Here is a 25,981-nt window from a genome sequence, read left to right on the forward strand (position 1 = left end):
ATTTAATATTTTAATGGTAATATTAAACAGGATGGATTCCACATGTGAAGCAGAATATATACTTAGCCATTCGGAGAACCTACGATCTACCCCATTTTTTTTTGGAGGCTTCGCGTTTCTCGATCTGTGTCCCCAAAAGTGCTGGTCTTTTTCAAAAAATATTTTCATTATATTTGTGTTTTTCATTAATTCAATACAAAATCGTTGTATACTATTTCTATGTAATATCTCTCTTATCTGGAAGGCAGAGGATTACAATTCAAAGTAATTTAATGAGTGAGAAGGTGTGCCAATTTATTGAGTTGCAATAACATCACTGATAGTGCCTTGCTGGAAAATTTGTTAAAAGATGAACGATTTCAACTCGGAATCTCTGTGGAACTTATTCAAATCTTCTTTGTATGACACTCATATATTTTGATTGTACAATTTCCAGTTGTTGTTTAAAAGATTATTGTGATAATTCGTTCAGATTGGTTTTTTTTTCATTTGTCTACTCGCATAACAAATAAGAAAATAGATTGCAACCAAGCATTGATATCTGTTTCTAGTTGTCTAGTATTTCCCCTCATTTACTGAGAATATGAAAAACAAAACAAGCTTCAATTGCCACCATTTCATAATTTGTTTAATTATCTTAAATATTTTCAAGGAATTTCATTGGTTGGCATGGATAAATTGATGTGTTCTTGGTCCTGGTTGACAGATATTACAGAAAATAATATTTTCAGTGAATCACTCTCTTGATGATAAAACAAAGTCATTGTAGTTATGTTTATTCCTTTATATTGTTGCGGCAAAATTAGTTGTTATCTTGTAATGGGTTAGTTAAAAATCATTTCTCAGAATTATATCATATAAATATCTTTCTGTTGACATATTTGTTTTCAATAGGTTACCGGTCATTCTTTCGCATTTACATGTCATTAGCGACCGTTATAAATATGATTTTATATCATATTACCCGAAAGATTCAGTGTCACTTAGGTTAATTGTTACTTTGAATGAATATATCAGAAGGCATTTGTGGAAGTCTAAACAAAAGTATTTGATTAATATTTCAGTATTAACTATCTATTACCATGATTACCAACTAACACTAAGATCATGGCTGTAAGGCTTCAGTTTCATAAATATTGATAGATTTATTTTCAATAAATCACATTTTCTGTAAGTACATTCGCCTCGAAAACAACTATATACGACGTCGTGACTAAAATGACTTTGCAGAAGATAATCGTCAGGAAACTGTCATCTGTGAATATTCCTATGCATGCAGGAGCTGATACTTTTGACAAACCTTTATTTGATGTTCCTATTAAAAATGGATCAACTAATGAATCAACAAAAAAGGTAAAGTACATGTATTTCATTTGATATTGTATTATGGTAAAGTGATTAAGTCTCTGTCACACCGCCGAACCACATATCATGGTACAATGGTTACTTAGTAAGTTTATACACGAAGTTGAAAAACTGAACAGATTCGTATATAGTATATTGCATGTTTTGGCACATATTGTTGCTACATCGAGCGGGAAAAATTAATCCTGTGGAGTTAATTGCTAGGTAAAAGATACATTTTTCAAGGTATCATTTTTACGTTGGAATACGAGTAACTTACCTTTTACATGAGAGCAACTTTTCCGTGATATGATATGTCTGCTAATTCGTTTCTTGCTTCGCTTATATCTGCTGTAAATGTTTGTTTTAAAAATTTTCTTACTAAATTGTATTGTTCTCCCGGTAGACCCTAACTAAAACTTAATGTAATATGCCAACTTTGATCCAACCGAAAGTAAAGATAACGGTTTAAATATAAGAGTAACATACATTTTGATAATAGAATTGCATAGTCTTAACCCTCATATAAGAAAATGATTCCACTAAAGGGACATCCATTGCAGCACATTGTCTGTCTAGAGAGGATTCGTTTTTTATCACTATTCATCTTTTCATAAAGAAATAACTCATTTAGTTCCATTTATCTATATAAGAGGGACTTTTAAAATCAACAACAATCAGGAGAAGGCCTTATTAAAATTTTTATCGACACTTTTTCGCGGTTTGAAAAAAGCACCCATTGAAGTTTTCTTGAAGTATATACCATTTGTCAGTGTATTTTGTTTTCGATTTCTTTCCTCAATGAACAGATAACAAACTCTTGAACGATTAACTGAATACTAGAAATCAAAATTGAGAATGGAAATTGGAAATGTATCAAAGAGACAACAACTCGACCAGTGTCTTCAACCTATGCCAACACTTAATTAAAATATGTTCAACCTTTGCCTACTAACAAAATACAATAGGTTTTGTTTAAACAGTTATTAATTTATATCAGGTAAAAGTAAGTATTTCAAAGCACTTAATTTTACTCTTTAAAAAATTTAAAAGCAAAAAATAATTTTTTTTGCAAAATAAGGTTGCAATTTAAAATGCAAATAAATAATAAAAAATGATTACTTCTTTGACAACTCACGACACAGGTCTCATCTACATTGTGGATGTCCCTAGGCATAAAGACAATACATATCCTTGATCTGTGAATTACAAACAGCAAACCATATAGCAGAAATGTGAGGAATAAGCATTTTTTTCGTCACTTCATTTTTGTTTCTTTTAGCATTTATTTTTCAGACGTAGAATACGTGTCTTCAATTAAAGATTGTAATGTCATATGTACATTTACCTACTTTTAGCATCGAATTTTTCTATTATTTATTTGCAAACGTTAGAAAAATCTGCAGCAGTTCTGAATCATGATATTTCAACTATTAAATAAAAATAAATGACAAAGTTACTCAAGTACATTAAAGGGAAAGGAATATAAAATTTATCAAACCTTTGGGTGAGGTTAGATGAGTTTGTCTTGGCGTATCTTCACATATACAAATTGGAGCCATTTTTTTAAATGATGTCTAAAAAACAAATGTTAAAGTATACTATATCACACTCTTCCCAACAACAAAACACATTATAATAACAAACAGGTCTTTAGATAAACACACTATATAATGCTACTTTTTTTAAATCCCAAAATATAATACATAATGAAAAAAGAACGGGTATGTCGAAACGCTATCATTTCCAATTGATCAGTGGAAACATAGAATTGTTCATCAAATACTGGTCAAATAATGTCGGATTTTATTATTTTCTTGCTTTTGATTTCGTATATTACTTTTTATCCTATTTGTCCTTTTTTTTTTTATTGGCAACATAATAAACATCGTATCAGCCCTATCATTTATTATTTTAAAATACTAGACTTATTCCCATACTCTATTTTGCTGGTTCTATTATTTTACGTTTTCAACTCTTCGCTATTTCAAGGAGGTAAACGATTACTATAAATACTTTTATTAATTTTGTTTTCTTGCAACTCGAAAAAGTTGGAGGTTGTTATAGCTTCAGTCAGTCGATACAATTCCAAGTAATAGCTTACAACTAAGTTTAATTCAAAGATTGTCAACTTCCACCAAAGAAAAGTCCAACTGGTCTTTATTGATCCAAATACAATTCATAATGACAGTAGATTATTTCATGCTTTAGATAAACCTTTTTGATTGTGTCAAGAAATCTGTTGATAGTTGTCGCTGGCAAAACAAAAAGTCTTGGTTTTCATTATGTTATTCACCGTTAAACAAGTGTGTCCCCCTCACATTTGAAAAAGACAGGCAATGTGAAATGATTAACATTTTTGGATGATTATTCACACATTCATGTTAGCTGTGATGAAAACTGTTGTCATCTTAGTCTATCAGTCTAAACAAAACATACAGTTTCTCAAAAAAAGTTCCACTGCAATGGAGGCTAAAATTGTCTTTTTTCAAGATTTTTATTCGGAAGTGCTCCTAGGATTGTTAAATGTTATCTATCTTTCCTAATCGACGTCAAGACTTGCATTAAATAGTAATAACGTTGAAATACAAATAGTTATGTTGTTGCTGTTCCGAATACACGAATATCCCTCGCTTGCGTTTGTCCATTTTTACAGTATTTCTTTCTCATTCGTTATTCATCGAGTGGCATATTTCTTAAATATTGAAAAGTTAACAAACATTGACAAGCAATTATATGACTTTATGATCAACGTCTGTTTCTTCAATCATTATCACATGTGTAATGTGTTAAAACGTGTTAAAACATATTTTCATATTCTATAGTGTGTACAGGAATTTACGTTTGTAAGCATCAATAAAAAAAGTAAAAACAGAACTTTTACTAGGCAAATGTAACAGTGTTTGAGCATTTATGTAATACAGAATGTGATTTTTTTGTCATCATATCAATTACAAAGTAATGTCTATCTTCGTTTTACAATTCTTCCACCTACAACAACTTTGCCAATTTAGATAAACATCCTTACAACATCTTAAAAAAATTTGTTGTAGATAGAAGGTCCAATGTTTCATTATGAAATAATATCTTTGTCCGTGATATGTTGGCACCTACTTTTGGATAATATTTCATGTGGAAACATTGTTTATAATATAAAAAAGAAGATGTGGTATGATTGCCAATGAGACAACTGTCCACAAAAGACTAAAATGACACAGACATTAACAACTATAGGTCACCGTATGGCCTTCAAAAATGAGCAAAGCCCATACCGCATAGTCAGCAATAAAAGGCCCTGATAAGACAATGTAAAACAATTCAAATGAGAAAACTAACGGCCTTATTTATGTAAAAAAAAATGAACGAAAAACAAATATGTAACACATAAACAAACGACAACCATTGAATTACAGGCCCCTGACTTGTGACAGGCACAAACATAAATAATGTGGCGGGGTTAAACATGTTAGCGGGATCCCAACCCTTTCCCTAACCTGGGACAGTGGTATAACAGTACAACATAAGAACGAACTATAAAAATCAGTTGAAAAAGGCTTAACTCATCAGATGGACAAAAATAAAAACCTCCTTTTCATGTGACACAATTTATTTTTGAAATCTTCTCTCTTCTCTCATTATACACAATATGCAAATTGAATAACCTCCCTTTAACAAGACAAAATGGCAAACTATCAATCTATGAGATATTGTCTGTTTTTGAACATTTGTTCTTTTCTGCACATTATTTATGGACAAAATTTGATTTGAATAAAAATATTATTGCTGTAAACATTTCTGTTTTATGATTTGGAAAAAAGGCTATGATCAGGTTCGTTTATGCTCAGGTAATTCAAAAATGGCAAGAATTGAGAAGTAAAGAATATGAATTTGATGTCGTATGTTGTATTTTCCGCTATAGGTGTAAATTTTGAGTTGAAATAATTCAATTTCTTGGAAAACGTACAGCATGAAAATTTTGTACCTTTTACAATTTCGATGTTTGAACCGTTATATTCAAAATGTAGGTTTCTAGGTTTTATTCATCGATCAAAGAAATTGTAATTTTGGTAATGGGAGTAAAGTCTGTGTGCAATTCACCCTAGGGGGTATACAAATTGTATGTAACTGCAGATGAACTATACATTATCATTTCCTCAAAAAAAATTACAATGAAGCACAACAGAATCGGTATTGTGTGCATTAAATGCCTAGAACAACTTACATATGTATGTTCGGGCAAAACTAAGTTTGGGAAAGCAAACCAGGTGACATTTTTCAGACCGCATATAAATAATAAAAAAAGATTCTGAATAAACAGACAAAACCTGGGGTCAACTTTGTTTGGTGACGTTGCATCATTAGCTTTAGTCAAATGACATATGTACTTACCTGACATTTACATACAAAATGAATTGGTAAAATAATGTCAGTACCTTATAACAAGCTACTGTTTTGGTATTGCCAAGCACGAACAGTCAATTACCGATAAAATGAGGATATCAGCATTTGATACTGGCTTTCATCTTCGCGACACTCGTATTACAAAATTTGATAATTGATGTCTTTTTTGTTTTATCTTATTCAACCCCATTTAAATGTTCTTGATGAAAAAAATATAAATTGTCTTCTAGACTAAAGTCTATACAAAATGTCGAGATATAAATCCCCTTACGTCTATGAGTTAAAGATAATTTACACGCCGACAACAAAAACAACGAGCTATGCTCATCAAAATCCCTAAAGGACTTGTTTGAGGTGAAACTAAACGCTCTCATTTTATATCAGTGGAATAATTAACTTTTATTCCTTCATTTGAACACTGATGGATAGTTGTCACATCTCAATATCACTGTATTTATGTATTCAGAATAACGGATAATAAAAATAGGTTTGAAAATACTTAACTTTAATATAGATATGATAGGCAAAACTTGCACAGGTGCAAACATAAATAATACCTAACGGATTGTCATTGATACTACCAGCAAGCTTTAAGTACGTTATTCAAATATAAGAAATTGACATGTCCGTCTATATTGTAAATAGAATCGGTGGTTGTACTTCAGGCATTAATGTCGTAAACATTGAAATCTTGAATTAACTCCCAAAACGCAATGAATGAATCAATGAAATAATTATATTCTGTATCAATTGATCTTTAAAGCCAAAAGCGACACATGATTATATCTATATCTCTAATTTCACACATGACAAAATAACTTTGATCTTACTATGCTGTAATCTGGATATTGCAGGTTTGCATCAAATGATTAAATGTGATGCACAGTTCAATGTACTCCAACTTAAGATTACGACATGCGTGATCAGTTAACGACTTCAAGCTTCAATAAACAGCATCGTTTTGAAATACAAAATAAAATTTAGGCTGCAAGAGGTGCGGAGAATATGGAAGAAACTCTTAAATTTCTTTTTGACATCTGGTATATACATGACATCAACATAAAACACCGATAGATCAAAAAAGGGATTAATCATTTCATTTATATAAGTCCAAAATCTTAGTTCTAGAACACCAAAGACGAAACAAATCTTGATTCGGGTATTTGTTATATAATCAAACAGTTTTGAATTGAGTTGTAAACAGCAATACACTCATAAATTGTATATGCAGGTACATACTCCGACAAATACGCCGTGTAAAAATGGGAGAGGGGACACTTATTTTCCATATCTTAACAGCAATATACCATTTGTACCTCCATATGGGATAATATACATTTATGTGAAAGAACGTCTCGTCCTTTTTCTATTAAAGTACCAGAAGATACCAAGTTCATGTTGAACATGTTCCATATCAACATTACTTATAAAGCATGATGGTCTTGAAATATAGATTCTAGTTACTGACGTTGTTTATCATTTAATTACGAGTTACAATAGTGCTTAAATGGTTTTTTCATATTTCTAATCTTACTGTTTTGTCCATTTTTGGTAATATACTTTTGAAGGTATTTATGTATCATGCCATTGGGTATTGTTCTATGATATTTATAAGTATTCTTGTGTAAAAATGTTTGCTTATGGACATTGTCTATATGCTATTTTCATCTTTGTCGAAATAGTGATTTGTTATTATAGTGATTAATATTTTAGTATAATGTTGTCCCCTAAATTTTGACACTTTTACCCATTATGTCTGTTTGTTTTATTCACACATTGTTTTCAATAAAATGGACTTCTATGCGACTGTCCAAAAGTCACAGGTTTAGCTAGTTTTAAAACCAGGTTTAATCTACCATTTTCTTCATGATGAAATGACTTTAACAAGGCAGGAAATTTACAGCTTTACATTTTGCTTTTTGATAAAGGACTTTCCGTTTTAAATTTTCCTTTAAGTTCGGTTGTTTTGCAAATTTACCTTTAACCGATGAACATGTGCTTTAATTGTCAGCTAGTATAATTTTTTATGAGGATTTTAGGGGTCGCCTGATGTCCAAACTTTTATATTAATTATTATCTGTACAAAGAAAGACTTTATTCTGGATGATTTTAGTTAGAGGGAGATTCTTCTTCACCTAAAGGGTAAAAGTTTCATTGATTAAATTTAATTCTTGGTCTAAATTGAGTCCATGTAAAACAACAACATGGAAGATTATAATAAGTCCTAGCCCTTTTAAGATGAAAAAGAAAGATAGATACACATATTTAGATATATCATAAAGGCTTGTGTAGTAGCAAAATGGATAAAGTTGAAGATAAAGAACATTTTATGTTACTAGAATGTCCAATAAATTATTTTTGAGTAGAATTTCATCACTATAGAACAGAAATACATTATTGTTACATGAATATAATTTGTTGGTAAAAATACACATGATATGGAAAAGTATTTACCAATATGTTATAGCAAATAGAATTTTTATATATTTAAACTTTAAATGTATTTTGAGAGTGAACTCTGTTCTGGCTATGGCTTCAAATTTTATCAAATAACATGATTAACTTTTCAAAAACATTAGAAATAAGTTGTATTTCATTTTTTCTCAATGATATATATATACTCACTTGGAGGTGTTACCTTTAGGAACCATAGGTTTTTATTTGAAAATACAATTAGCGTTAAGGCATAAAATAATTACCTGTGAAAGGTCGTTATTTATCTAGAATAAAATGCGTAGTGCACTTTCTTAAAACAAGATTCAATTCTATTGATGCGCAAATTTGGAATGTAACTCTATGCAGAAATAGTTTTCTTCTACCATTAACTGGGTCTTAGGAAATAAGGATTCTTGAATCGTATTTATGGTTATCGTGTTGTGTTGCTAATTTTAATGTATAATTTGTCAACTACAAAAGTAGTTAATGGTTTATCTTTACTTTGGATATTAGGAAATGAACACGAAAAACGTCGTAAACAACGGTCCTTTCTTTTGCACCGATTACCATTTATTTGCACAAAATAAACGTGTCATCTGCACCAAATGAATAAAACAAAAATATTATGTGTATGATTATTTATTGATAAATTAAGCTGTTACATTAACATTATAAATATTTCATTTGTATCAAAAATATATTTAAAATAAATTATTTAGAATTATTGTTCTTTCTTTTCTTTGCTATATGTATTTCCTGTTCTTCTTTAAAAATTGACAATCAGAAAAGAATGTTATACCCCAATTAGAATACAGGACTGTTTAAATATAGAACATAGGAATATTGGGAAACAAAGGATAGAAGGTTATACTTCTATTAGATTGCATGACTGTTTAACTATAGAAAATGAGAATGTTTGGTAATTTGATGATGGAAAATCACGAACTAGGACGAAGAAAAAAATAAAAAATCGTAATAATCATATAACACGAAAATGGATATTCATAGGTCATTCCGATTACCGACACGATATGAATCAACAAAATTGTATACGTTAGCTTTTTTTCTAATAAAATAAAGCAATATGTGACATTTTCTATAGTTAAACAGTCATGTAATCTAATTGAAGTATAACATTCTATCCTGCGTCAATTTTTTAATAAGAAATGGGAAAAACATAAGAAGGGAGAGAAAACAATAACTCTGCATAATTTATTTTAAATTGTTCAAAAAATCAATCTGTTTTTCTGCGATAAACATGTCAAATAACATTATTACTTAAATGATGCTACGATAATAAGTTACTTGGATAGTGACTTGTATTTCTTATACACCACAACAATTCATTTAATGCTATGTAACAATTCAGTTTATGAATTGAGAAATGTTGGATTTACCCAAATATCAACGAATTTTATGGATTGTCGAAAAGGAAGAGAAACTGCTGCTTTAGTCAGAGGTATGGCTAGCTAAAATAACAGGTTCAATACACCATTATCTAAATAAGGAACATGACAGTTAATCAGTTGATGTGTTTGCGCTTTTGATTTTTCCATTTGATTAGGGACTTTCTTTTTCGACTTTTCCTCGATCAGTATTTTTGTGAATTTACCTTTTATCTCTAAATCATTACACATGTATACGCTTTATGTTACTATTCATTGTCATAAGATTTTGTTCATGGGATAAGGTGTTCATTTAACTGTACAGGTTGTATAGACCTTTTGCAATCCGTTCAAGACATTTGAGTAAACTACTTTGATATTATGTATACTACTCATTTAGCTTCTATGTAATGTGGAAATATGTACATGTATGTGTCTGTTACTTGTAAACGCATGCATTGTGCATCTGGGTGTATTTTGAATAAACAGTAACATCTATAGTGAGTTTTATCTCACGTTAGGCGTGGTTATACCTCTATATATTAGAAAATAATATCCTACTTTCAAGTACAATGGGATAGAATTCTCCATTTATATATGACAATTCTTTTTTTATATTTTTTTTTGTATAACTCAAATATAAGTATCAGTATTGATCAAAGAAGTAAGACCTCCCCATCTCGTAGCTGTTATGTGTACACTTATTTTCAATTTCTTAACATACACGTATTCGTATAAGAACTTGGAGAGGGTTCATTTTTTTTTCCATTTTGGTCATAAGTGTCAACACTGAAAATAGTACGTTATTAAAATATTGTCTTGTAATCATTAAATCCTGGTAGCCGTTCTAATAATTTAAATATCAGAGATTTTCGTTTGTTTATTCCAGCCCTTGCTTCATTTAACGTCTTTTGTACAATGTTATTTTCTACAACATTGATATTAGAAAACATAATTTAACCTTTTTTATTATATGACACCAGTCACTATCCAAAAGGCATAGGTATGCCTGGCACAAAGAAAGTCAGAGTATGATTGTAATTGTACCCTAAGTATGTTTTGAAGTTATGTTTACCTCAAATTGTAGATTTTTCTAGTCACATTTGTATTTAGTTAATCAATTCAAAATTAATCAAGTTGCCGTCCTGATTTTTTTTTTGGAAGCTCATATGGGACCTATAAAACTTTAATTGGTGCCATCAAAATTTCTACTTTCTATTATGAATGATATCCTAGAGTTAAACAATAACATATTGATAGTCATAATAATGAATTCTAGAAATAACAGCCCAGAGAGGTCTAATTGGGATGTGAGAATATATGATAGGGAATAAAAACTACCAAGATACAAAGATAACAATCAAAAACCAATGATAGAACGAAGGCAGAAAATTAGATGACAACAGTTGAAGGCCTAACAAAATTAACAAAGTCCATTACACAGACAACAAGGAAAACAGGACAAGATTATGTAAACAACTATGAAAGTAATATAGACAATATAATAGTTCCATGTTATAACAAACGGGATACAACCAATAATTGATTGCTTGTTCGACTGATGTTTAATGTCACTTACAGCACTTTCGTTGCGGTTTATGGGTGGAGAGAACAACCGACCTTCTGTACAAAATAACTGACAGCACAATATATTATGACTGAAGTCGCGCATACCTTCCACGTGAGGGGCTTGAACTCACATTTCCTGTATGACACGATTGTGATACAGTAGTAAGACTATTTTTTTTCTTGAATTATTTCGACTGCTTAGAACACCGTTATTAATTAGAACACCGTCATTAAAGGTATACAATGTCAACTGATAACGCCAAACAAATAAAGGCAAGAGAAGTATATCGCTGTTCAATAGTCATAAAGCGAAAACAAATCCAAGTTACAAGCGTAACGAGGGAAACACATCAATTTAAAAAGGAATACAACGGAACAATATAAACACTGAACTGCAACTACAAAAAACACTCTCTTACATAGAAACGGGGTATTCATTAACTGTTATATTCCTGACTTTGTACAGGATATTTAACGAAAAATAGTGGGTTGAATCTGGTTTTTAAAATGACCAATATGGTACTTGTAATCCCTTCCACCCCAATGATATATTTCGAGTATAGCATAATTCGAAAGAGTTGAATTGGTGTTACAGGTATGTATTAGCTTTCAGATATGAATGAATTCATTTGTGTCACAGATAAGAACAACCCCAAGGGTTGATGGATTGAGATATTTTGTCACCTGAAGTTCTTACAAGTAAACAGTTAGTCACATGCTGAAAATGTCACATGTATGTATGTGAGGTGTATGGATACCGAGTATTTATACTTCAAGACTTGTGAAGTTGATATGGAATATTTGTTAATAATCTCTTGGTATCTTCCGATGAGTTTGTTAGGGAAAAGGACGAGAATCTTTGACATTGGTTCATTAAAAAGTAAAATCACAAAAACTCCGAGGAAAATTCAAAAAGAAAAGTCCATAATCAAATGGCAAAATCAAAAGTTCAAACACATCAAACGAATGGATAACAACTGTCATATTCCTGACTTGGTACAGGCATTTTTCCTATGTAGATAAGGGTGGATTGATCCTGGTTGTATTGCTAGCTAAACCTCACATTTGTATGACAGTCGTATCAAATTCCATTATATAATTTACGACTCGTGAACGGACACAATAGGTAAAAAAGTCGAAAATAAAATAATGAGTTATCATTTTAGTCACTTTAAAAACAAACAAATATAAAAGAGAAGCACAAAAAGGCATACATCAGATGGTAAAAATGAAAAACAGTTAACATGATTTAAAAAGAGTGTGTTCTCAGCGTCAAAACCTGTATATTACTTGAAGTACATACGATAAAACCAATGAAACGTCTCCTCACCATATGCATAGACTGACCTACCGACAAGTGGAGCATTATTTAAATAACACATGGCTGTGAGGGTGATAAAGCAGATTGTTATCCCGAGAAAACATTGTCAACCGCGGCTTAGCCAATGTTTGACCATGCTTTTTCAAGAGGTACCAATCTGCTCTATCACCCTCTAAGCTATGTGTTATTTAATTTATTATACTGAATGTCCTATCAGTATGGTCTTTTACTGATTAATTTTGTTTTAAAGGTATTTTCTATGAAGTCACGTACATAACAACATTGTTTTTAATATTTGATGTGAATTCAATTCATTGTCCTTTAAATTATCAATTTTTGCTTGGTCTGAACGAGAGAGTAACTTTTAAAAAAATTGTCACCCGCTCAGCCTGGTGATAGAGTGACGAGAAGTATAATAAAACTTTACGTTCCGTTGGTCGATTTGCAATAAACAACATTACTACTAAAACAAATGAGATTTTTACATATGAATTTTACAATTAACCTGTATCTAAAAATTGGACAATTTGTTTTGTTTTTGTATAAATTGGACAATTTGTTTTGTTTTTGTATAAATTGGACAATTGGTTTTATTTTTGTTATTAGATTTTGTATGGAAACACAAAATTATTGCATACTTAATCAAATGTTTAAATTTGATGAAAAGGAATATACTGTTGATATTAGTTTTATACGATTGTTTATGAAATCATGTTATATTCATATTTTATATTAACAAAAGGAAACCATGGATGGATGGTAACAAAGATGAAATATCTATATATGTATTTTTTTGAAATCATCACACGGGTAACCAATACATTTTACATAAACCAGTCACATACATAGTTATCGAACCTAATTATGACTTGAATAGTTGCATATGATTATTATGTATATTTCTGAGTCTGCGCTAAGTAAAGATATATCAAGATTTTTCACACGGTGTTGTTTACATTGCGAAGGAAGCACGTCATATTAGACTTTTAAATAATTAACATGATTGGAAGTACATATACATCACTGGGGTAAAGCTGATGACCGTAACTGCATTCACGGTCATCCCAAGATGTCGGATGAAAAATTAGGTCAGTTTCTGTATTGTCTGTTAAAGTGTTTCTATATCATTTTCTTTACAAATCATACATTGAAACGATGTAAATTTATAAAAGAATCACTCGGAAATCACTAATTACTTCTGAGAAATGTGCATGAAACGGGAAATTCGATTTGAAAAAATCGCCAAGATGACCGTAAATCACAATCGAGATGACCGTAACAAAATCAGCGATTCATAACAAGGCTGACCGTAACTGCTTTTAAGATGACCGTAATTTGTAAATGATGACCGTAACTTTTAAAGGATGACCCTCAATTCTAAGAAATATCCGTATTTATATAACCATCTTTTTGTATCAAATGATTAATCGTGTTGGTATACACATATTAATATGAAAGTTTTATCCTATAGGTAGAAGAAAATAAGACGTGCTTCAAATGCAAAGATTACCATATGTATCTTTTTTTACAGTAGAGGGTTCAATTTCTAAAATGAATTTGCCAAAAGACATGCGGTGCACAGCCTTCAACTGCTCGACAAAAGATGTTTTTTTTTGTTTCTGGGATTCCTTTTAATGACATATAATAAATACACATTTTTAAAAATGCCAAAAAATTGCATGTACACCCATTGATATTATATCGTCTTTCATTTTGTCGTGCAAATAAAATAACAGAAATATTTTGAAAATATCATTCGAATAAACTAGTGAAGGTGAGCTCCAGCAAAGTAGATCCTTAAAATAGTATTGTACGAAAAGCGTATCACAAGGCGGAACGTTGTCAATTTGTATATATACAGAAATGTTATTCATACAGTCAGGATTCTACTTCTTCAAAATTATCTCCCCATTACGCCAGTTCATGCTCACAGTCGTAGAAATGGAAGCCATTGTAGGGATGACGCTCTGCCAATTTTGCTCTTGAAAACTGATAAATTTATCCACATAGCACCATTACGATCGATCGTTATATGTCAGTTATATTTTAAAATACAAATGTATCTACTAGCTAATGAGCATTAGTTAATGATCTTGTCTGCATTGATTCAACTTAAAAATATTGTCTGTTTGGATGTCAGATGGAATTTTTGAAAATTCTTAAGCATTTAAAAAAATTCTAATTAAATATTTCGTGGAAGGGCAGACTAAACATTTTCAGTGGTTGAAGATTATAAACCCTAGTTATCACACACACATTTTCATCATCAAAATTAAAAGACTGTCGTCAAGTACTTTTAGAAAAAATAGCTATTTGAACACACCTACTCTGTTTTTGTGATTCATTAGATAGGTATCTCAATTGACCCATATATTTCATCTTTTCGTACTGTCATTTTTTTACGTTATAAAGTCAACCTGTAGCTTTGATATATAATAATGATAGAATCTGAAGCGAGATGCTATATAAAATACTTTTGCTTTGTACGTTTTAAAGACAAAATATACACCCCAAACATGCCCTAACATAAAAAGGTGCACTCGATTTTTCTCTTTTCGATACAATCGTTACCTGTTTTGGGGAATTTTTTCTTGATTCACATAATGAAAGGGCAGACACGAAAATTTCTGAACTAAAAGATTGATATGTTCTCCGTCCGTGATAAAAAAAAAATCGGAGGTTATGCATTTTCTACATCCAACTTATAGATCATTCTATATATAAAAAAGAAGATGTGGTATTATTGCCAATGAGACAGCTATCCAGAAAAAACCAAAATGACACAAACATTAACAACTATAGGTAACCGTAAGGCCTTCAACAATGAGCAAAGCCCATACCGCATAGTCAGCTATAAAAGGCCCCGATAAGAACCATGTCGTCGACTTGATATCTTATTGTTTTGCATTACTATGTAATAGATACATTGAAAACTTATGCAAATGGTGTTTTTAAAATAAGAAAATTGTCGTTTTATTTGTTTCTATTAACTTTTTAAAATTTTGTTACTATATTAAACATTACAGTTAATATTTATCGCTTTCTCGATAAACACAGAGCTTCGATTCTTTTGTTCTATTTCAAAAGTGTTTCCGCCTGCATATATCAAGACAAATTAAGATTTTAATCTGTTTCCTCTGGACCCATACACATGGGCTCGATTACCAAATATTCGTATGTATTATTAATGTTTTTAATGCTCCATTTATTGGCATTATGTTTTTCTGGTCTGTGCGTACGTTCGTCCGTTCGTCTGTTTGTTTGTCCGTTTGTCCAGCTTCAAGTTAAATAAAATTGAAACTTAGTACACATTTTCCCTATGGAATAATCTTTTTAATTCTAATGCCAAATTACAGTTTTATCCCATTTTCATAGTCCACTAAACATAGAAAATAGGGATGGCAACGAGTACTCGAGTACTCGGGTACTCGATCGGAAGGGCGAGTACTCGAGTACAGTTTTAGTACTCGCATACTCGTTTGCCTGTTATACATCTTGAGATATTTCTCTTCACATTTTCACTCACTTTAGTTCCGTTGAAATATCCCCTTTTTAAAATACTAAATAAAATCAGTTTACAACAAAAATATGTTTATCCTGATGCTACTAAGTTATAGTAGTACCAGCAACGTCCTTTCGTCCGAGGTAATGTTTTCATTTGCACTACTTGTAACAAAAAATAGAAAGTCAAACAGTCTTTCGTCTGAAATTGTTGACAATCATATTTCTAAACAAGAATAAAATCAAAGTGATCTGCGGTGCACCCCACGCAACTGATTAGAGAAATTTTTAACGGTGTTTGGATACGGATCAACACCTTCATGGATTAATAATTAACTCATCACAAGCCGTAAAAACTTACCTTTGTTTGTTAATCAGACTTCTTGTAAACGTGATTGGTATGATATGTACATTTGAATTAATTTAATTACTCTGTATTTGAAACTTAACTACTATTGTTTATTTTTTACAATTTAAAGATAGGAAAAAGTACGAGAGCGACATTCAAACCCAAAAGTTGAAAATAAACGGACAACGTTATGGTTAAAAAAAAAATATGACAAACGAGATAGTGCAAAAAAAAAAAAACACAGAAAAAAGATAAGACTGAGCAACACGAAAAAGCACAAGTAATTTGAAGTCCAATATTGTTTTTGACAAATTAATGGACAAGTCGTATTATGAAAAATACCAACTCATCAGGAACAGATGATACATAAATTGTCTACTTTGGCGGACTTTATATGCAAATATTTTTGAGTTTATTTGAATTAGGTTCAGGAACACATACACAAACAATAATTGCTATTTTGATGGGTTATTTATAGAACAGCGATCGGTAATTCATTGTTAAATTGACACAACAAACAGAGGATAAAGCTGTGTTTTGGTACGTTTGTCTTTCGTTAATATGTTTATGAAAGGTACTGACAAAAACACTGCATCCCGCCTACAATCTAAACTTTTCAATAGACGTAAAAGATTCATCCGAGTACTTGCGAGTACTCGAGTATCATGACCGAGTATCCGAGTATTAAATTTCAGATCTTTTGACATCCATAATTGAAAATGATAGTGTAGATGAGGCATCCGTGTACTAGGGACACATTCATGTTTCTTCAAATTTTCGTCGTATCGCTGTAAATTTGTGTTAAAATTTTAACGTCGATATCAATAAATATTTCATTGTTTACGAGAAATATGCAATTTACTATCATTGTTATAAATCCTAAATATGGCCAATTATATTATAGTTTAAAAAAAGAAATTTATGAAACATATTTATATCCTCTAACCGAGCCCCTATTGAGATCGACAAACTCAACAAAAAAGCTTTGAATACAATACGGATATTTCTTAGAATTGATGGTCATCCTATAAAAGTTACGGTCGTCCTATATAAATTACAGTCAGTCTTTACAAATTACGGTCATCCTTTACAAGTTACGGTCATCTTTTTACCAATCACGGTCATCCTTGTTTTATGTTACGGTCATCTTGAAAATATTGTGATTATGATTTACGGTTATCTTAACGATTTTTTCAAATCGAATTTCCCGTTTCATGCACATTTCTCGGAAGTAATTAGTGATTTTCGAGTGATTCTTTTATAAATTTACATCGTTTCAATGTATGATTTGTAAAGAAAATGATATAGAAACACTTTAACAGACAATACAGAAACTGACCTAAATTTTCATCCGACATCTTGGGATGACCGTGAATGCAGTTACGGTCATCAGCTTTACCCCAGTGTACATGTAGTAGACATTCTGAAATTTGAAACACTTTCCTGTCATTTAATTTGTTTTTTCTTTGGTTATAAATTTTATAACGACTTACTGTAGGTATACATGAATTAGTTTCTAACGTCAAATTTATGTACTTTCGAAGTTGCAAATATTTCAGATATGTGTTTGAGATGGGTTTAAGGTTGCAATTTTTTAAATATAGACAATGCAATTTCCCATTGGGACTGGACTCCTTGTGTGGCTAAACTTGTGTCACCTTTACCATAAAGTTCATGAAAAATTCCCAAATTATGTCTCTATGAGATTAAACACAGAGATGATATCTTGGAACCAGTACGTAAACAAATAACATATGTATGAATATATCTCCCAAAAAGAGGAATGGCTTGTGAAACAGCAGTACTTACAAAGTGCCATCTTAATATGTATACATTTGAGTCATGTTTTTTTAATAAAAGTTTCATGTAGATTTATGTCGTACTTTTTTACTTTTGTCGCGTAAGTTTTGAACAATTAGTGATTTTATCAAAAAACATATCCATTCTCAATTGTATTCAACCGTGTATCTGTGCATGCATATTATTAGTTTCGATTTGTCTCTTACTTCTTCTAACATGATAAAACCAAGTGTCCTTAGATACCTCTTTTGAATTCTTAATCTTTTAGTAAAATAGTAAGAAAAAAAGAAATAAAAAAATTTGAATGTGTTTCTCAATCTTTAACATGGATATTCCAATAAATTGCATGTTTAAGTGTAGAACAAAAGTGTATCTTTATTTGTTTTTATCAGATCGATCATTCTAACTCCCAAGATATCTGTATCCAGTACTTCATGGCGAATAACATCGACATAATAAACACTTATACTTCCAGACGACTTATTGTAAATATTTACGATGTATCTAAGATATTAAATTACTATTTAACCTCCCCATTTATATTTCAATTTAGGATTTTTTATTAATCACACTTGAGTAAACGACGCTTAGATATTGACTATAAGTATTCCCCATATCAGTATGCTTGGGTAAACGACGCTTACATATTGACTATAAGTATTCCCCATATCAGTATGCTTGGGTAAATGATGCTTAGATATTGACTATAATTCTATCCTGTATCAATAAGCTCATATAACAGATCCCATTATTACTTCCTTTCAACAAACACAAACGGTTCAAACATAACAGCAAATGCCAGATGATGGTCTCTGTCGTATCAACGTATTACATTACCTTCTGACACGAATAACACGGTTTATCAGATGGATCTCACAAATCACTTTAGGTTAACCCAGCCGACCAAAGTTACAACTTAGTTACAATTAACAAGAAAAAGATCAGGAACAATCTGAAGTCTAAACTAACAGAAAGATATTGGCACTACCATTAAGATACAATCTACAAATAAATCTGACAGATTACATCTATGATTAATTGAAAAAAACAGCTAGTTTTTGTACACAGATTCATAACGTTACCAGTACCATTTAGAAATTAATATTGCTGAACAGAAGTTAGGAGCCTGTAATTCAGTGGTTGTCGTTTAACAAGGGAACAAATCCAGTGACAAGATTCCAACAAGTTATAAAAATGATATCTTTTACCTTACTCAATCATGGATAAACCATATGAAGAAGTAACCAATTGCTTTACATGCATTGGATTACTTTTCCAAAAAACAGTTTAGATAGAAAAATCAAAGGATTTGCTAAATTTTATAACATATGCTGCTTGATCATAACATTATCAGCTGGTGCCTGGAGATCTTTTGATAAATTATTAAGAAAAAGGAATGAACAAGACGATAAATAAAAAAAAAAGTTTTGTTTTATTTAGATTTTTTATTATCCTTTAGTAAAAATTTCCAATAAATGATGTTTAAAAATTAGTTTGAAGATGCTATTGCATGAAGTTAAAGCAGAAAGAGAGGTTTTAAACATTTTTTTAAATATAAGAAAATAAAAAAGAAATCTTTAGTTATTTCGCTAAGGAATAAAGTTATTTTCATTTAATAACACTGATTTTTTTTACCATGTTACTTCGACTAAATCAGATTTGTTTAAATGTATTTGTCGTGAACCAAGGCCAAAATATATGTATTCTCTATATGCATACTAAGCAAAGTATATATGTTCACAAGTGTGTCAGAAATATAAACATTTTATTGTTTACGTTTATGTTTATGCGTCGTATGTCTAATATTTCAATCGATTTTCTTAAAAATGTTTTTTGTTAGATCAATGGCAATGGTGGACCTAAGGAAAAAACTTCATTGCGGAAACTTCTTTCGAATCTAGCAGGGCAATCAAATGTACATGGTATATCTTTTCTGGCTGGATCTAAATCAGCCCCTTTGAAATGTGTGTGGACAGTCGCTTTCCTTGGTCTTTTGTCATTCGCCGTATACCAGCTTTATACCATTGGAATGATTTATTATTCGTATCCAGTTAAAACCAACGTGAAGATGGAATTCAAGCCTCTTCCCTTTCCAGCAATTACTATTTGTAATATGAATACAATACGCATGTCCAAAATACATGAAATCAAAAGTGAAACATTGCAACAGATTCTCAATGTAAGTAAAATTGTTGAATTGACTTAAAATGAAAGAAAAAAACTACACAGGTAAGTTTCTGGACTTCTTGATTTTTTTCAGGTTTTTCCAGGTTTTTTTTCAAATAAACTTCGGGTTATCTCAAATGAGGATATTTTTACCTGTTTAAAACACAAAATGTATTCATTTTATCATTTAATTAGTTCTACAAGGGGAGATAAACAATTTTATCGATGATGACAAATTGGACAGATTAATTATTGATCATACCAGTATAATTGTCTTAGACAACCTCAAAAGAGATTCTTTAAACGTTCAAAGTGTGTTTATTTTTAAAATTACAGATATTACATACGATAGGCATAACAGACTGATTCCTCTTTCTTGTGTGAGGAAATAGGTAAAGGAAGGTTAAAAGCGATTTTTTTTATTTCATCCATGAGATCTTAGATACAAAGGCAAGATATGTCACTAGCGAATGAACAATGTAAACACATTTCAAATTGTAGTCGTGGTAGAATAAATGTTATATTCTTGTTTTAACATTAGAAATTAATTTGAAAGTAACATCGAATCTAAACAGATTATAGTTCTATTATATTAGGGGACATACGAACAGCCATCACCAAATTATTCAACGCATAGTTCCAAACAGCAATCAAAGACTACCTCGATTACCACATCTGGTCGTACTGCATCATTAGCATCAAAAACAACTGCCTCAACAGCTACACAAATTACCCCTTATTTTGACTATACATCTGTAGTTCAATCGCCTCATGATACGTCTAAATCCCATAATTTTACCACAACCACAATTGAAGCGGATCACAAAGATTATGGATTTGATAGTGACTTCTGGGATTATTGGGATTATGGAGTTCAAGATACAAATTATGATTACTCTTGGGATCCCTGGCAAGATTACTACTCATCTCCCTTGAATCATGATGCTACTCAGTATGAATATTTTCTAGAAGAATACTTGCAGATTGACAGGTACATGTGTAGCTTTGTCAACGTATATTTGTTCCGCCTAACAGAAGTTCCAATGATAACTTTGTTGTAAACATTGTCGTAATTATTCCTGTTGGAACAAAAGTTATATACCATTTATTCCGTTAGAAACATATACTGTAATATTGATTCCTCTGGAAATAATATTCCAGAATATTCTTTTCTTTTGGAACTTATGTTATGAAGGAACTTCTATTCCGTGACAGCTTGTATACATAATCTCAATTCATAGAATCACTTCTAACAATTAAAGGAGACGGACAAAACGCATTCATAGAAAAGTAGCCTATCACAAACACATGTGTAACATGAGCAACACGACGGGTGCCACATGTGGAGCAGGATCTGCTAACCTGTCCGAAGCACTTGAGGACACCCCCAGTTTTTGGTAGGGTTCGTGTTGCTCAGTCTTTAGTTTTTATGTTGTTTCTTGTGTACTAATATTTGTCAGTTTGTCTTTTTAGTATTTAGCCATGGCGTTGTCAGTTTATTTTCAAGTTATAAGTATGACTGTTCCTCTGGTATCTTTCGCCCCTCTTTTACACTCAAACCTTAAACAACACCACTGGTCAGCAAGTAGTCTTTACAATAAATTCATGTTATTTATCTTTTTGAAAAAAGATGATTCACACGCTAAAAAATGTCGGGAATGATTTTTCTTTCACCTTATTTGATTTGGATCAGTTGACAAAAATATAAATAGAAGAACAACAACAAATGTAAATATGACAAAATACTCAACCATACCGCACCATACAAATTGAATGCCTACAGTTTCTGAAATCTATCAGATGACATAGTCTGCTGCTGTAGAAATTATGACGCCTTACACAAATTATATTTCGGTTGTTGTAATAATATTTTTAGAAACAGATGTAGCCAATATCCAACTTGACAATTTTAAGTTTAAACTTGATGTCTCTCGAGCTTACATTTATTACTTCTTAGTTAGAACTTCGAGATGGCAACTTGTAAACCAAATTACCTGTGTATGTAAATTTTGAAATGAGAAATGCCGAGTCGGAAGTAAGAAATATAATGTTTGAATAAAAAATGTCGTAATGCAAATAAAAAAATAATATCCTTATCAGTTTCTACTTATTTCCGATTTTTTTCTTACAAAATCATAAGAATTTAAAAAAAAACAAAGCACCTGGATGAACATGTGTACGCTAGGTATTACAGTTCAGTATTATAAAACGCAATACGTATAGAAGAATTGTAATGTTGCATAGTTTTGATATAATTGATACATGGGAACTGGTAATGAAAATTTGTATCTCATTTAAGGAAAGAAAAAAAGAAAGTTGGTCATCAGCTTAAAAATATGCTCCTTGACTGCCAGTTCAATGGAAGAAAATGTGACCCGTAAGTTTTAAATCATTTTTGCAAACGAGAAAAACGCATAAACATAAGAGGATGTATGTCTTTTATCTGTGAATACTCTAACGACACAATATATGCTTTCTCAGTGAACATGTTATGAGTAAGTTGGTAATTCAATTAAACGTAAAAAAACATTGAAAATATAGACGCTTTGTTAGATTTAAGATATATTCTGTTTGTTCTAAATTTTAAAAAAAATAAGAAGTCTACCTTTCAATTTACAAATACGTTAATTAGAAACTAACATTATTAAAACGGCCTAATATTAATATTCTCCTTGTACGTTTCGGCAAAACAGAAATAAAGTTATACGACACATGTTGCTCACATTCTTATCTGAAAAAATCGCGCAACGTGATTGCCGATTTATTTAAGCATTGTTTTGTTCATTTTAAAAAATACTATGAATAGGTGGAAGTCGTTCTGCCTCGTCTGTATTTTTTTCTAAACGTTTAATGTTCAAAGAATGTCCCTTATCAAATAGCAAAATCAAAACCTCAAACACATCAATCGAATGGACAACAACTGTCATATTCCTGACTTGGAACAGACATTTTCTAATATATAAAATGGTGGGTTTAACCTTGTTTATAGCTAGCTAAACCTCTCATTTGTCTGTAAAGACATACTTAAAGTTATATAATGTTGATGAAACATTGGCCTTAGAACGGAAATGTATGAATAGCAGGTAGGGACATTTTTACTGTTACTGAGATAGTTCGACTAGAAACTTAGATAGTTCGACTTGGAACTGAAATAGGTCAACTTGAAATTGAGAAGAAACGAAACAATGTATAGATAAAAAAACATAGTACCAACATAAACACATTAAAGTTTAGAGCAGTTATGAATTTTTCACTGCAATCAAAACTCAAAAATTGTTGAAGTTCAATAGCATCGTAAATCAGAAATGGATTCTTTCTGATTAAATGCACATCTACATAGACATTTCATTAAATATAAATATATCATTCTGAAAAAAAAACTTAGTTAAAACATTGTGATACAGAAACATAAGGAGCTCCTGCATGACGTCAGCTTCATATGAATAAAGGAACAGGTCGACAAGAAGAGTAACACATATTTAATCAATCAAGAAATCGAGTCGATAATGTCAGTTTAAGAGTTTTGTTTGATCGTGATGTTTTACAAAGTATGTTTTTATTTAACAAGGCAGGCCCACTTCTTATTGTGTCCTTAACTTGATTAAAATGGTCGAAATATTGATTTCTGCACTTTCAACATTAACTTCTCGTGACAGTTGTTGTCCATTCGTTTCATGTGTTCGATCATTTGATTTTGCCATTTGATTAAGGACATTCCGATTGAATTTTCCTCGGAGTTCAGTATTTTTGTGATTTTACTTTTTTATCAATCTACCTTTACAGATCAATTAAAGATGTTGTTACCTATGAATACGGTAACTGTTTTACAATCCAGTCATCAAAGTTTATTGCTGGAAGTACCGGACCAAGAAGCGGTTAGTTGTTTTTGTACTTCTAAAATCGTTTTATTTAATGTACTAATTGCAACATGTTCCCAAGTTGTACACAAGCGGTATGTTACTTGAAATAAAGGATAAAAGTTGCGAAAAAATAATATATAATAAGCCAACAGAAAATAAAAAGCAAAACAGTAACCCACCGATACAAATAATAAAAAATCATACTGTTTTCAGTGCAAGTCCTCTCATAGAGAAGAGTTGAAAACGAATAGGAATAATCAAAGTGGAAAATATTCTGAACAGTTTGTTAGTGGGTTTTTATTTTACGGCAAAGAATATTATTCAGAACAGTTATAAAAATATAAAGCTTTTTGCTCTGTAAAACATCTTTATTTTATTCGATATTGAAATATGTTTTAGGAATGGTGCTTACAATTAATTTAGAAAATCACGAAGCAATAGAAGATCTTACTGAGGGATATGGTATGAGGATGGTTGTTCATGAACCTAAAAGCTTCCCATTACCCCTGGAAGAGGGATTAACGGTATCAGGGGGATATGAGACTTCAATAGGATTAAAAATGGTAAACACAGACAAAATATATAATTTGAAAGCTTTTAAATTTAGGCAATAGTGCTTTACAAATGTTCGAATCTTATAAATCGATGAAGAAGAAAATATAAGTCACAAACAGAAATTGAGGAAATCAGAATAATTCCAAATGGAGCGAGACAGGAATATTCAAATCTAATAAATTGATGAAGAACAAAATTAAGGTAACAAACAGAAATTGAGAAAATCACATTAATTCAACAAGGAGCGAGCTGGTTGAGTATACATGTTAACCCTCTCCTGCTATGCTAAGTTACACCCACCATTAAATAATACACGTATACTGAGATCATTATTTGGGTTTTGCAACGGTCGTCTTTCTCACAACTACAATAGCCAAGTCTGTATTTACAGTTATATGCGACTCAAAAATTCATCCCAGTTCTCTCGTCCATCTTTACATATTTGAACTTAGTTGGGTTTCTTGGGTTGTGTTTTCATGTTTTCGATCTTGTCGTAGTCATTATATTGATAGAAAAATTAAAAAAAAACATAATAGAAGTCGTATTATTCATGGGCATGTTATGGTTAACGATTATTCAACATACAGATGTGCTACAAATTCAATAAAAGTCGTATCTTCTTATAGTTCTTGAATTCATCAACTAATCTTTATAATATCTTCATCCTGATAAAATGTCAGTATTCACAAATTTTATTATTTCGGACGTTCTTATGTTCATACTAAGTTTAGCATAAACCAATATTTTCGTTTCACTTTTTTGTTCCAGTTACTTTTTGTGATTTATTTCAACTGTAGGTTTAGGTACCACAAAAAATAACTTATTATTTTTCTTGATACAATTGGTGTCACTATTCAACAAATCACGAACTAAATACTTTTCAATTGTTCGACAATGAACAATTCTGTTTAAGTGAATGTCGGTAATGTGATTGTTGAATGATTCAGGATTGCCATTTGTCGGCTTAATTCACTGTAGTATTTTCCCTCAAATATGTATAGGGACAGCTTTATGTACATGTACAATCGAAGCAATACATTCATTTCAGACAAGAATCGAAAGGAAAGGTCAACCTTATGGAACTTGTGTTGATCCCAAAGAATACTTTAAGCAGAATGGAATACGCTTTTCAACACAGGTATTAAAGTCATACATCATATTCATATTATACACTATTTATTGATCGTTGTTTAATTTATTTGTACGTCTGTATTGGTGGATGTTGGTGGTTAAACTCTTTCTGTGGTCTGTCCCGCTGTTTGATATTTTTGATAAGTCCTGATATTCTTTTATG

General features: G+C 31.0%; 1 protein-coding gene across 1 annotated transcript in view; it reads left to right on the plus strand.

The window, feature by feature from the left end:
- Positions 1-983: 983 nt before the first annotated feature.
- Positions 984-25,981, plus strand: part of LOC139510701 (epithelial sodium channel subunit beta-like) — a 36,113-nt gene continuing 11,115 nt past the window's right edge. Inside the window, exons 1-7 of the mRNA XM_071297238.1 lie at positions 984-1,353; positions 19,947-20,285; positions 20,869-21,263; positions 22,572-22,649; positions 24,056-24,147; positions 24,532-24,695; positions 25,736-25,825. Of these exons, the coding sequence (XP_071153339.1) occupies positions 1,219-1,353; positions 19,947-20,285; positions 20,869-21,263; positions 22,572-22,649; positions 24,056-24,147; positions 24,532-24,695; positions 25,736-25,825 (1,293 nt within the window). The 5' untranslated portion in view covers positions 984-1,218. The remainder of the gene's footprint in view (positions 1,354-19,946; positions 20,286-20,868; positions 21,264-22,571; positions 22,650-24,055; positions 24,148-24,531; positions 24,696-25,735; positions 25,826-25,981) is intronic.

This window comes from Mytilus edulis, chromosome 2 (assembly GCF_963676685.1).
Source record: "Mytilus edulis chromosome 2, xbMytEdul2.2, whole genome shotgun sequence".
Taxonomy (NCBI): Eukaryota; Metazoa; Mollusca; class Bivalvia; order Mytilida; family Mytilidae; genus Mytilus; species Mytilus edulis.